Raw genomic sequence first — 12,814 nt, forward strand, 5'->3', positions numbered from 1 at the left:
GGCACCTGGGCACCTCTGATCGCACTCAGGGCTCTCCCAGCCCGGGAGTTTCCCTGGGATGTCCCGCCCACAGGGTGGAGACGCGGCCTGGGGAAGGCAGGCAGAGCTACCATCCAGGGGGATGAGTCAGGTCTAGGAAACAGACTCCACTGGGGAGGCTGATCAGCTGCTAGAATCCATGTAAACGTGGCTCAGAACACTGGTGCCTCGTGTTTCCATAGCACTTGATTTTAATGGAAACCTTCCCTGTCTCTTAAAGTCTTCTGCAAGCTCTCAAAAGGCGCGAGTGGCTGCATGTATCTGGTGTGTTGTCACTTGGGGTGAGGAGAGCTCTTTCCACCCAGAGGGTGGGTCCCCGGGGTGCTGTCTCCTGGGCACCTGTCCCCGGTGGTACCGCGTGCTGGTGGCCGGGGTGGGCCCAGCCCTGGGATGGGGCGGGCACTGTAGGATTGGAGAGCGGTTGCCGCCGGCCCCTCGGTGAGCCCTTCATCCGTCTTCTTCGCTCGGCAGCAATACAGCTCGTTCCAAATGGACAAACTGGAATGCGGCCAGCTCGGAAGCTGGAGAGCCAGCCCCCCCGTCCACACCCCAGTTCCCCCAGAACAGCAGCTCCATTCAGAAGGCGGCGACCTTCTGTACGCCCCGTCCTACAGCCTGCCCTTCTCCTACCATTACGGACACTTCCCTCTGGACTCTCACGTCTTCAGCAGCAAAAAGCCAATGTTGCCGGCCAAGTTCGGGCAGCCCCAAGGATCCCCGTGCGAGGTGGCACGCTTTCTGCTGAGCACGCTGCCGGCCAGCGGCGAGTGCCAGTGGCACTATGCCAACCCCCTAGTGCCGGGCAGCCAGTCTCCAGCTAAAAGCCTTTCCGAGCCGCCGGTGAACCCTGCTCGGCACAGCCTCGTGCCAAACTACGAAGGTGGGTCATGTTTGCACGAGGGAAGGGGGCAGGGCTGTGCATAGCGCTGTCGGTGGGTGGCAGATGGAAAAAGAACCCTCACACTGTGGGCAAACTTTCCCTTTTTTTCTGCTTCTAAGTGGGAATGGCTGTGCTTTCCTGCCCTCACTGAGAGCGCTTCACGAGGGTGGCCGAAAGCTGGGCAACTGAGCCGGTGTGCCTCGTGGGCACCAGGGACAGTATAAAGGGCAGAGGAAACTGGGTGTTCGGCCACCCTCCATAAAAATCCTGGCCCCGTTTGCTCCCCAAAAGGGAAGCAAACTGATTTTCCTATGTACTGAGAACCCCCAGCTATATTTATTTTATAAGATTACTTTCTACTCCACCCAGAAATGAACGTGGAACACTATTGGTTTTCTTCCCATGCCAGTTTTCGAAGTGTGGGAAGCGGTGGTGGAAAATCACAGGCTCAGGGACAGAAACGCCACTCACCACCCCAGGGCAAATAGCACAAACCCTCCAGGACTCAGTTTCTTCATCTGTAAGACAGGAACATAGGCCATGTCAATTGCCTACCGCAGGGCTCGGCACACAGCCAGCTCCTCTTGGCGGCAGGCAAGCAGAGGTCCTCTGTGGGGGTGCCACCAGCTGCCCCAGGCCCAGCAGACTCCTGCCTGCTCCTTGGGACAATCCCAGGCAGAGGGTAGAAGGTGGGGATTGAGGGTTAGCTCAGTGGGGTGTGTTCCTGTTTCACCCAGACCTAACTGCTCAGACTGTAGACGAGGTTTGTGCAAATGTCCTGCGGGGACCACTAAATCCCAGAGAAGAGTCACCTGCGTAAGGAGAGCTCCCTGGAGTCTCCCTCCCACCTTTCTCTCTTTGCAGGCAGCTGGGGCTCTCTGCTGCTCCTAGGGCTGCTTTGTGAACCTCTTGCTCTGTGCTGTGACCCAGTCTTTACAAGCCTGTGAGATAAATTTGGTCTCCATAGACAAGAAGAGGGCTAGATCCCAGGAGAAATCTAAACTTCTTGGAGATTAACAGGACATGTTTCTCAAAAGTAGCCAGTTTAAAAAAGAACATACTAGCAGCCAGGGCAGTGCAGCTCTGCCTTTTGGCCTCAGGCAGTCCAGAGATTTGAATCCCCAGCACCCATCAGCGCCTAGGATCCCTCAAATAACCAGGGAAGGGCCAAGGGGAAGAAACAAAGCAAAGGGTTTTCATAACAGCTGAAAATACTATCCACTTGAAACTGAGTTGAAAAGATTATTTTTGTGTGTGTGCGGGAGTTGACCAATGAGATAACACAGTATTTGATTTTTAAATTGCTATTTTGAAAGTGAAAGAGCTTAATGACCACTTCATTTGTCAGTCACTTGGTAAAAAACGGACCAAAGATGCCAACTGGGGGCAGTTGTGATCGACTTCCTAGACTTTTTGATATTAAAGGAACAGGAAGGATGTCTTAAGGTTAAAAAAAGAAAAAAAGACTTCCCTGGTGGTCCAGAGGTTCAGACTCCACGGTCCCAATGCAGGGGACCTGGGTTCGATCCGAGGTCAGGGAACTAGATCCTGCATGCCACAACTAAGACCCCGTGCAACCAAATAAGTAAATAAATATTTTTTAAAAAAAGAGAGGTGGGGGGAGCCAATTGATTGCAGACGTCTAATTAGTGACGATGGTCATTACTTTAATTATGACTAAAGGGAGCAGGGTGATAAGCGCTCCACCCTCCCCACTGAGGTGAAAGCAAGAAAGCGCACGGCAGCCTGGGGTCACCTAACACTAGGGCCGAGGAAACCTCTGGGCCAACGCTGTCCAATATGGTAGCCACCAGCCCCGTTCGGCCAGTGCAATGAGATGTGTTCGGAGTGTCTGCACTGCATTTCAAAGACAGAAACAAAGAATACAATTTCTCCCCGATTTTTATATTAATTACACACTGAAATAATAGTCTAGCTATGCTGCATTAAATTAAGTATCTTACTAACACTAATTCCATCTGTCTCTCTTCATTTTTTCCTGTGGCTGCTAGAACACTGCAACTGGCATCCTGTGATTGGACCTCGCGGGCCCGGCACGCACGCGGGAAGGGGCGAGGGCGGCTCCGGGGCTCGAGCGCGCGGGCGGCAGGGGTGGCCCAGGGGTGGTGGCGGCCCCAGGGCCCCCCGGCTTGGTGTCGCTCTGGGCATGTCCCCCTCCTCCCCCGCGCGGGCGTCTAACGTGTCGCCTGTCCCCGCAGCGCCCGCCGCCGCCGCGCGCAGGTTCGGCGAGGATACCGCGCCACCGCTGCCGAGCTTCCCGAGCTGCGGGCACTACCGCGAGGAGCCGGCGCTGGGCCCGGCCAAGGCCGCCCGCCAAGCCGCCCGCGACGGGGCGCGGCTGGCGCTGGCCCGCGCGGCCCCCGAGTGCTGCGCGCCGCCGGCCCCCGAGCCGCCGGGCACGCCGGCGCAGCTGCCCTTCGTGCTGCTCAACTACCACCGCGTGCTGGCCCGCCGCGGGCCGCTGGGGGGCGCTGCGCCCGCCGCCCCCACCCTCGCCGGCGGCCCCGGCGCCCCCGATGCGGGGGCCGGCGCGCTGCGACCCCGGGCCCCCGACCCCGCCGCTGCCGCCTCGCCGCCCGGCGCGCCCCTGCCGCACTACCTGGGCGCCTCGGTCATCATTACCAACGGCAGGTGACCCGCCTGGGCCGGACCGCAGAGTCCTGGGGCCGCCCCGCCTCGCGCGGGGCTGCCCGCGGGGAGAAGCCATAGGCCAGCCTCTTTGGCTCCCATTTTACCAAGTCCAGTCGAGTCAAGAGGGACGAGATGTATATGCACGATTTAAATTAATTTATACAGAGACAACTATTTTACTAGAACTCCACCGCCGACTTTTGGATTTTTACCGTAGATGCCATAACCGTCCGTGTGGAGGACAGAGACACGGCGACGTTGGGGAGACGTGACCGCCCGACCTTTGTTCCGCAAGAGCCGGGTTTTCTGAAAGGGCGTAGCTGAGCGTCCCCGACCGCCCACGTGTGGCCTCAACTACTCCGTCTTTGGGGGGACTTGGTTTCCTCACCTTGAAATCAGGCTTGCGCGCCTTGCGTGTCCCCGATGTTCAGTAACAGTCCCTCTGGGGGCTTGGAGGAGGCGCCGCTCCTCAGATGCCCTCCACTTTGCGGAGGAAACCCCACCCTGATGCAGTCAGGGGTGCCGGTGGGTGGCCGACCTGGAAGCTTCCTGTATCCAGAGTCCTTTTAGATTAAGTCAAGGCAGAATGTGATGATTTAAGTCCCATGAACGGACAACTCCGTTGTCTTTAAAAGTCATTCATGAGTCTAATTAAAAGCTGTTGTTTTAATTTAACCCTTTCCTTAATACAAACATCAAGCCCAGACAAGGGTGAACGTGGGTGCGCTTCACGAGTACGTTCACAAGCTCTTACTCCCTCCTACCCCATGAACTCTTGAGAACAGCACCTTCAGAAATATATGGAATAGGCATTAAATGCAAATATATATATATAGCCAGATATTTTATGAGAATGACATGTGGATGATTTTGGTGCCCAGTGGATTGGCTACCCCTGTCAAGTTTGATGACAAGGCAAAATCCCTCTGGCCCACACAGACCTGTAATTCCCTAGGCTCGTGTTTGCTACAAGTAGTGCTAATAAAGTTAGTTACATTGCATGTGCAATATGGAAGATTGTCAATGGACTGCGCCTTGTGGAAGAAAACATGCTAAAGGGATGTAATGAAAATGATGTACATGTTGTCTTCAGCGTTTTCTGCATTTTATACAGAGCAAGAAAACTCCGTATGAACATGTCATGTGTATAACAGGTAAACAGAAATCTTTTTATAAAGAACCAGCAGGGACTTCCCTGGTGGCGCAGTGGCTAAGACTCCGTGCTCCCAATGCAGGGGGCCCGGCGTTCAATCCCTGGACAGGGAACTAGATCCCACATGCCACAACTAAGGAGCCCACATGCAGCAACTAAGACCCGGCACAACCAAATAAATAAATGTTTTTTTTAAAAAAAGCACCAGCAGTGTTTTTAAAATAAACTTCCATTAATTTTTGTTTTATTTTTATACTTTTGCTTCAAGATTTCACCATTTAAAAATTCTATCACGGTTCTGCAGTGGATCAATGCGTTGAACCACCCTTTTTTCAATCTGCTCCACACGATAAATGCTCCCTCGTTTTGCTGCTTTTTCAAAAATGGTTTACTTTTAGGAAACTATGTCCACCTTTCTCAGTGGAAAGGTTGTTCACAAATGTCTTTAACTCACTGTTCTAGAATCAAAGTGCACCTACGTCAACTGTTCTTAAAATGTGAAAGGACCCGTTGCCCACCCAGTGTCACTATGAGGACCTGCCTCATTCCGTAGGTGTCAGTTGCCTTACAGTACAATTTGCAAATTTAGGAACATGTGTCTTACAGTGAAGAGACAGGTTCAGAAGAATTATAGGCATACACCCCTACACAACACTTAGCCATACCTCATGAGCAGCTTGTTGTGAGTGTGTGCACACATAAAATAAGCCTGGGGTATTATTTTTGTGCTGTCGAGACCCATAATTAAACCATGATTCCAGGAAGGTGCAGGTTCGATGAGCAGGAGATTCACCTGACATTTTTCAATAAAGTACTGTAAAATGCTTTTGTGTCTACCTTGTCATTAACCATTGGGGGCTGTATAAATAAATACAAACCACGAAGGCTTTCGGAGCAGTTTAAGATCAAAGGTTACTGTTAGGAAAGAAGAGCGTTATAGATTTATAAATGAGAACATAAACAGGCTTAACGATGAGTGTATATGTACTTGAAAAATAAAATGTGTACTAGGAAAAACTTCCTTGCCTAAACAAACATCACAGTTTTCATAGCCTAGAACATGAAGGAAGATTCCTCTGCAAGCCGGCTTCCAGGCGGCCAGCAGCTCGGAGAAAAGTTAACAGAGCAGTTACTATGGCAACCTGATATGATTACCTCCATCTTTTAGTCTGCACATTTAAGCTGGGGATATCGTTTCCTGACTTCTGTGAGGCTCTGGAAGAGGAAGAGGAAGCATTTTAATAAATATGCATCTCTTTCACAAAAAAAGAAGAAAAAAATTGTAGTGGGTCCTAACATGTTGACAAAAATGCCAGATCAAATGGATTTGAGAAATCAGCCCAGTTCAAGACTGACTCGGCCCTCCCTCCACTGGGCCTCCCAGAGAAAGGAATTCCTTTATGTTCATTGAAGCCCTTTCTAGAAAAGCCATTCCACTCATACCTTTGTAGAGAAGTGAACAGGGTGTGAAGGGCTGCTCGGAGGAAATCTGCAAGAGCCTGTATTTTCTGCTCCCTTACCCCGACCCCTTTTGTCATTTTTAAAGTCCGATGCGCCAGGCCTTCCTCCTTTGGATCCTAAGGGTGGGGGAGGTGTAATCCTTCAACGAATCCTGTTTCGAGTCTACTGTAATTTATTGTAACTGTGAGACAGTTAAGGTAGACTTTGGGGGCTGGTACAGATGAAAGAACACTTTAAAATAAATTCCATAAAATTACAGTAGCTTAAAATCTTAGTGAATAGTAGCCCTTGGGTTATCTAAGGTGCGTTACTCAAGCTCTTCCTAAACTTAAGTATGATAAATACGGTTAAAATCTTGGGGAAAAACTGTCGAGACAAAAGTCAAGCAGTTTCCACAAAAGAGAACAATTCGACAACAACAGAATCTGTTCTTATATTAAATTTGTTGTTGTACTCAATTAATTTTCAAATTAAAAATTGACATTAGTAAATTTATTTCTCACCTCAGTTTTGTTTTCTTTTTTTAACTTTTCAGTTTGCTGGCTTTCATTCTTTGGAGTAATATGATCTCTCTTTTGTATGATACATAATACATTTTTCAAAAATGCATTTAAAAAGCCACCAGCTTCTTAATACTTAGAAATACATACATATTCCTATGTTAAACTATTTTTTTAAATGTTTAAATATGAATAAAAACACTGTAACCAAAAGTAGTTGCTTAGTTTTACAAATGAAATGTGGTAAAAATAACAATGAGCCTGAACTATATAGAAAGTCTTAAAGTTTATTTTGATAGACTTGCTTTTTACAGGAATTGGTTTAAATTAATTCCTTTTCAGAGATGATTCTTTGAAAAGCTAAAAATGCAGAGGTTTCACACTTTCTTTTATTTCAAATACGCATAGTAGTTACCCAGGAATACCGACTCTCCATTCTTTGTCTGTTACGAGCAAACAGATCTATGGACTGTAAGCCTAAAATGTCTCCTTTATGCACTCTGAAACGGTTGGGTGAGTCTGCTTCTCTCCTGGCTCCCAGACTCTCGGGTGAGAGACGGCCATGCAGCCCCCCCGTGTGTGTAGGGGTAGGGGTGCGGTTGCATGCTACGCGGGTCTGGGCCTGCGCACCCACCCACAGCAGTCAGGGGGCTGCAGCAGCGAGCCCCACACCGGACACAAATCCTTTCGGCTTTGCCTCCACGCTGTAAACGCTGCCAGGATGAACAGTGCCGAGGAGCACTGCTGAGGGGGGTGTGTGTGCGTGTGTGCATGCGCGCGTGCGTGCCCCGGAAGCCCAGGTATTGCTGTGTCCTATTTTAGGGGGCACTTCCTCAAGAGTTCTTCTGAAATTTGCTACCAGCCCAGAAGGGATGACATCTTGCCCTTTACATAACCTGGTAGAGATGCGCAGCCTCTGAACTGGGGCACAATTCAATATCCTAAGAGCACACGCCAATCCTGAGTTTAGGTGCCGTGTTTTAAAGATTAAGAAGAAAATGCAAAGTTCCCGTTAAGACTTTAAAGCTCCTTGAGGTCATCGATTGCCGGGTGCATAAACGGCCCAAATTGATGAGTGCAGTACAGCAAGTTTCCCTAATGCTAACAGCTGTAAGGGAAATGCCTTTATTCAGCTGTTCTATATGAAGCAGAATTTCAAAAGTCTTTGGTTCCTCTGAGGCAAAATCAGGTTTATGAAAAACGCAGCATCTGCTCCAAGTCTATGTTGTCTCCCTCAAGACAACTGGGTGTCGGCACAAGTAAGAACAGTCTTAAAAGCACAGAGGCAAAGTGATATGCCCGGAACATCTCCATCTGCTTTGACACGGCCACACTTCATTAGTTTTAATTTACCAAAAGGAAATTAAATGATAACATTTTTTTTTCCCCAAAGCAGACTGTCTAGAATAGGACTTCAGCTTAAAACAAATCATAGCATGTTTCTCATTAAATAACCCCCCAAAGAAATTCAAAAAGTAATGATGGCAGCTCTGAGAGATGACTTGCCTTATATTACAGAGTTTGAGAAATGAAACTTGCAACATTAGCCTGAGATCTTTCTTCTTGATGATATTTTGCAGATGCCCTCTCAAGGGTGAGACCATTTTGTAATTTTGGGGTGCTGTGGACTTTAAACTTTTATGTAGACTTGGGCATTTAGGAGAGAGTGGGTTTTTTTGTTTTTGTTTTTGTTTTTTTTAAAAGAATAATTCTAATTGAAGCCTTATTTGCAAAAATTACTTCTGAAGTTCTTTTCAAGTTACATTTCCAAAACACGCATATTGGGTTAGTGGACTTAACTAAACGTGTTATTTGTTTCCTTCCTATGTGGCTGCCTGTGCCTGGCTACAGGTAGGCAGATTTTATACTGAAACCCACAAGCTTCTGGAGTTAGCCTGACTGGGTAAAGCTGGATGAAGAGGGTGCTAGTGCACAATAAGGGGATTTTGTTCAAAGCGGAGAGCCTCATCAAGTTTTCTTGCCACTAATTTCAGTTGGGAATGGCAGGAAGAGAGAAAAGGGGACAAAAATTGGCCTTTTCAGGCTGAAAAGTAATGTGTATGATTCTCAAGTTCAACAGAGATAGGAGTTACATGGAAAAAGCATGGAATACATCTGGAAATAGCAAATGTATATCAAAAGGCTTCCTTTCTTTTGTTCTTCCATGCAGACTCTTAGGGCATCATATTTGGAACATCTTCTTTTAAAGTTTCTCTCTCTCTCTCTCTCTCTCACACACACACACACCCCCATCCTCTTAACTGATGGCATTCAGTAGCAATAACATTTTCTTTTTTGGCAATATGAAAAGGGGGCAAAAAAATGTGACTTACAAATAAAATGCCACGTACTTCTATAGTGTGTGCACTGCACAGTTCCGCAGGATTTCGAAGCGAGCCTGAAGCTGGCTTACAAGCGCCACATCCTCCTTTGCGTGTGGAATGAGAGACTTCAAACCCAGCTGGTAGGCCCAAATCATCCACCTCGCATCCACGCAACTGACTGATCCACGCTTTCAGGACCCTGAACTTGATCCCATCACTTCAGAATATGCAGTAAATTTAAACTTATGAAAGGAGAGCTCATTAGTTAATGTCAAAGTAATTAACTGATTTCCTCTAGAAGGTCATTGCAAGCATACCAGCCTCTGTTCCGTTTAGACATTGTTATTGGACCACAAACCACAGGATGAGAGTAACACTAGAAATCTACCTTCTCTTCGCTTCACTAACAAAAAAATAAAATGATAACTAAGTGCCAATATATGTTCCTGTAGGAAAACACCTCCCTGGATGCTTGTAAACAGGGTTACCCTACCTCTAACTCACCAATGGTCTGGGCCCGAAAACCTTTTTAAAATCTGTTTTTAATAGTCTAGGGGTAGAGACCTCCACTACTGGGAAAACATTTGAATTATGCCATTGCTGTTTCCATGTAAAAACTACCCCCCTCCCCAATTAAGATGCATCCAATTCCAAGACGGGAGAAGAATTTCACACCCTATGCCAGGGCTTATACCTGAATTAAATCTTCCACTTGTCAACCCTCCACCCCCAGCATCTTCAAACACCAAATAAAATGACAACAGAACAAAATTAAAGAATTAACAGGTTAAGTGGAGGGAGAAAACATTTGCCTACAACTCCGAATTCGTTTTCCAGATCATGGGCTAGGAAAGGCGGCAGAAATCGACGTGCAATGCTCCTGCGGCGGTTCTGCCCTTCCGCCCGTCCCAGCTCATCCCAGCTGTGGCCCGGGGCCCAGCAGACGCTCCAGACAGGACTACGGCTGTTTGGGGATTATGAGGTTTCCCAGCATGTCGAAGGAGTTGCCGTCTGGATGCACAGTCACCACTTCGCCGTTCTCCTGGTGAACCAGAAGGAACCCGGAATCGTCGAGGCCGACTATCCACACCTTTGGTCCCTCAGCACTTCCCAGGCGGACCTGCTGAGCACTGAAAGTGAAGGACAGCCCCCAGTCACCAGGGAAGTGTAATGCTGCTGCTGGAAACGATTAGTTCAGCAATCATCCATTATGCGAAAGGATTCGGGGGTGGGCTGGGATGGATACAGTTAAAATGAATCTGAGCCCGAGCTCTGACTTCCACTGGTCTCCCCTGAATTGTCCTGAAAACTACCCGCATAACCAGGGCGAAGGAAAGTCCACTAGGGAGTTAGGAATTGCTTCCCTTATAAACGACGTCACTCCTCATTCTGATCATCTGGAATGATTATTTGCACCACTTCCTCACCCTCTAGCTACTTTAATTTTTATTTATTTATTGCTGCATTGGGTCTTTGTTGCTATACACAGGCTTTCTCTGGTTGTGGCGAGCGGGGGCTACTCTTTGTTGCGGCGCGCAGGCTTCTCACTGCTGTGGCTTCTCTTGTTGCGGAGCACAGGCTCTAGGCGCGCGGGCTTCAGTAGTTGTGGCACACGGGCTCAGTAGTTGTGGCTCGCGGGCTCTAGAGTGCAGGCTCAGTAGTTGTGGCACATGGGCTTAGCTGCTCTGCGGCATGTGGGATCTTCCCAGACCAGGGCTCGAACCCACGTCCCCTGCATTGGCAGGTGGATTCTTAACCACTGTGCCACCAGGGAAGTCCCTCTAGCTACTTTAAAGAAACACTGTGCAACCCTCTAGGTTTTTTGGCTGAGACTGGCCGCTTTCTGGCTGTGTTCAAAACTCTTTATCAAGTTGGGTAGCATCAATTATAAGTTAAACTCATTCTAATTTTACTTCTTTAGAACAGTTTCCAAATGTAACTGTTGAGTTACATCCTTGTTAACAGTTTTAAAAGTATGGACTCTGTACCTCCCCAATTTTTATTTTGAAGAATTTCAAACCTACAGAAAAGGTGAAAAATAGTACAATGAACCTCATATTCCCCCTTCACTTATATTCACACCAACTGGTAACATTTCCCATGTTTACTCTCTTTACACACACACACACCTACAGTTTCGTGGGGGTGGTTTTTGCTGATATTTACAAATAAGTTGCAGGCATTGTGATACTTTATACTTAAATACTTCAGCATGTATCTCCAAAGAATAAGAGGTATCTCCTACAAAACCAGAATATCATTATCACTCTCAAGAAATTTGATCTTGGGCCTCCCTGGTGGCGCAGTGGTTGACAGTCCGCCTGCCGACGCAGGGGACGCGGGTTCGTGCCCCGGTCCGGGAAGATCTCACATGCCGCGGAGCGGCTGGGCCCGTGAGCCACGGCCTCTGAGCCTGCACATCCGGAGCCTGTGCTCCACAACGGGAGAGGCCAAAACAGTGAGAGGCCCGTGTACCGCAAAAAAAAAAAAAAAAAAAAAAAAAAGAAAAAGAAATCTGATCTTGATACAATAACATTATTTAATATACACTGCCTGTTCAAATGTCCCCATCGTCTCATTAATATTCTTTGTGGCTATTTCCTCCCTTCCAGGATCTGATTATGAATCACATATTGCATTTAACTGTCATGCCTCCTTAGTCTTCTTTAATCACAAAACTCCCACCTTCTCTGTGTTTTTAAGACACTGCCATTGTTGAAGGGTAGAGGCCTATTGGTATACATCAGTGCTTCTCAAATTGAAGTGCCTGAGAATCCCCTGGAGCCTTTGTTAAAACACAATGCTGGGCCCCAGCCTCAGAGTTTCTGATTTAGGAAAGTCCAGGGTGGAAGTCAAGAATCTGCGTTTCTAACAAGTTCCCAGGTAAGGCTGCCACTGCTGCTGGGAGATCTCACTTTGAAGATGACTGTTATCAAGAATGTCCCACATTTTAGATCTGCCTGTTTCCTCACAATTAGATTCAGCTTAAACATGCTGGGCAGGAAAATCTCCAGTGATGTTGTGTCTTTCCCAGGGCATCCCACCAGGAGGCACAGGATGCCCGTTTGTCCCAATGACTGGAGATGCTAACTTGCTCAAGGTGGTATCCACCAGGTTTATCCATCAGTAAAGTAAAAGATAATGATCTAGACCAGTGTTTAGTTTCTCGTTTTAAGATATTAAACTACTGATTTAATAAAGGAATTTTAAAAGAATGAAGACAAGCCAGCACTGACCTGTGTAGCCAATATTTATAATAGAGAGGAAGAACGCCATTGGGCCCTTCGTCCTGAAATGTGTCGATCAGCTTCTCCAGCACAGTCACACTTCTGGCGATGAGATAATCGGCTCTTAAGGGCTTTAGTTCGGCCCCGTGTTGCTTATTGTATTCTGTGATGAGATCGTTGATGCATATGGTAGGGTTGCTGTTAGTCACGTTAAATCCACAGCCTGGACAAAAACAAACAATGGAAAACACAAGTAGCTCAACCTACTGACGACATCACACGTTTCTCTGAACCACCTGGAAAAAGTTACAGTTTTTACTGTCAACTTCCTGCTTCCTTGTCCTCATTTTGAGTTTATTGTCTCTGGCCACTTAGAGAAAAGCTTACGTCTTTAAGCCCATCTTCCTTTCTCACCCTTCCTTCACTATCCCCATCAAACCAGAACCATTCCAGATTACAAATTAGTTGGGGAAAAAAAGCAAGCCAGATTTGATTCAATTAAGCAGAAGCTACGAATGGGACAAAACAGAGTTGCTTCTGAAACGACCACCTCCTGTGGTCTAGCCAAGAATTGGAGC

General features: G+C 47.6%; 2 protein-coding genes across 3 annotated transcripts in view; one reads left to right on the plus strand and one right to left on the minus strand.

Annotated features, from left to right (window-relative positions):
* SIM2 (SIM bHLH transcription factor 2) overlaps positions 1–5,543 on the plus strand; it is a 47,027-nt gene extending 41,484 nt beyond the window's left edge. The window contains exons 10-11 of one of the 2 annotated variants that reach the window (XM_060149454.1): positions 511–919; positions 2,932–5,543. In XM_060149454.1, coding sequence (XP_060005437.1) covers positions 511–919; positions 2,932–3,575 — 1,053 coding nt within the window. In that variant the 3' untranslated portion in view covers positions 3,576–5,543. The remainder of the gene's footprint in view (positions 1–510; positions 920–2,931) is intronic. The other variant, XM_060149455.1, reaches the window with a different exon arrangement.
* A 1,409-nt stretch (positions 5,544–6,952) lies between these two features.
* Positions 6,953–12,814, minus strand: part of HLCS (holocarboxylase synthetase) — a 198,094-nt gene continuing 192,232 nt past the window's right edge. The window contains exons 10-11 of the mRNA XM_060150917.1: positions 12,246–12,459; positions 6,953–10,139 (exon numbers count right to left, since the gene is read on the minus strand). Of these exons, the coding sequence (XP_060006900.1) occupies positions 9,968–10,139; positions 12,246–12,459 (386 nt within the window). The 3' untranslated portion in view covers positions 6,953–9,967. The remainder of the gene's footprint in view (positions 10,140–12,245; positions 12,460–12,814) is intronic.

The sequence above is a fragment of the Lagenorhynchus albirostris genome, chromosome 5, assembly GCF_949774975.1.
Source record: "Lagenorhynchus albirostris chromosome 5, mLagAlb1.1, whole genome shotgun sequence".
In the NCBI taxonomy this organism is placed as follows: domain Eukaryota; kingdom Metazoa; phylum Chordata; class Mammalia; order Artiodactyla; family Delphinidae; genus Lagenorhynchus; species Lagenorhynchus albirostris.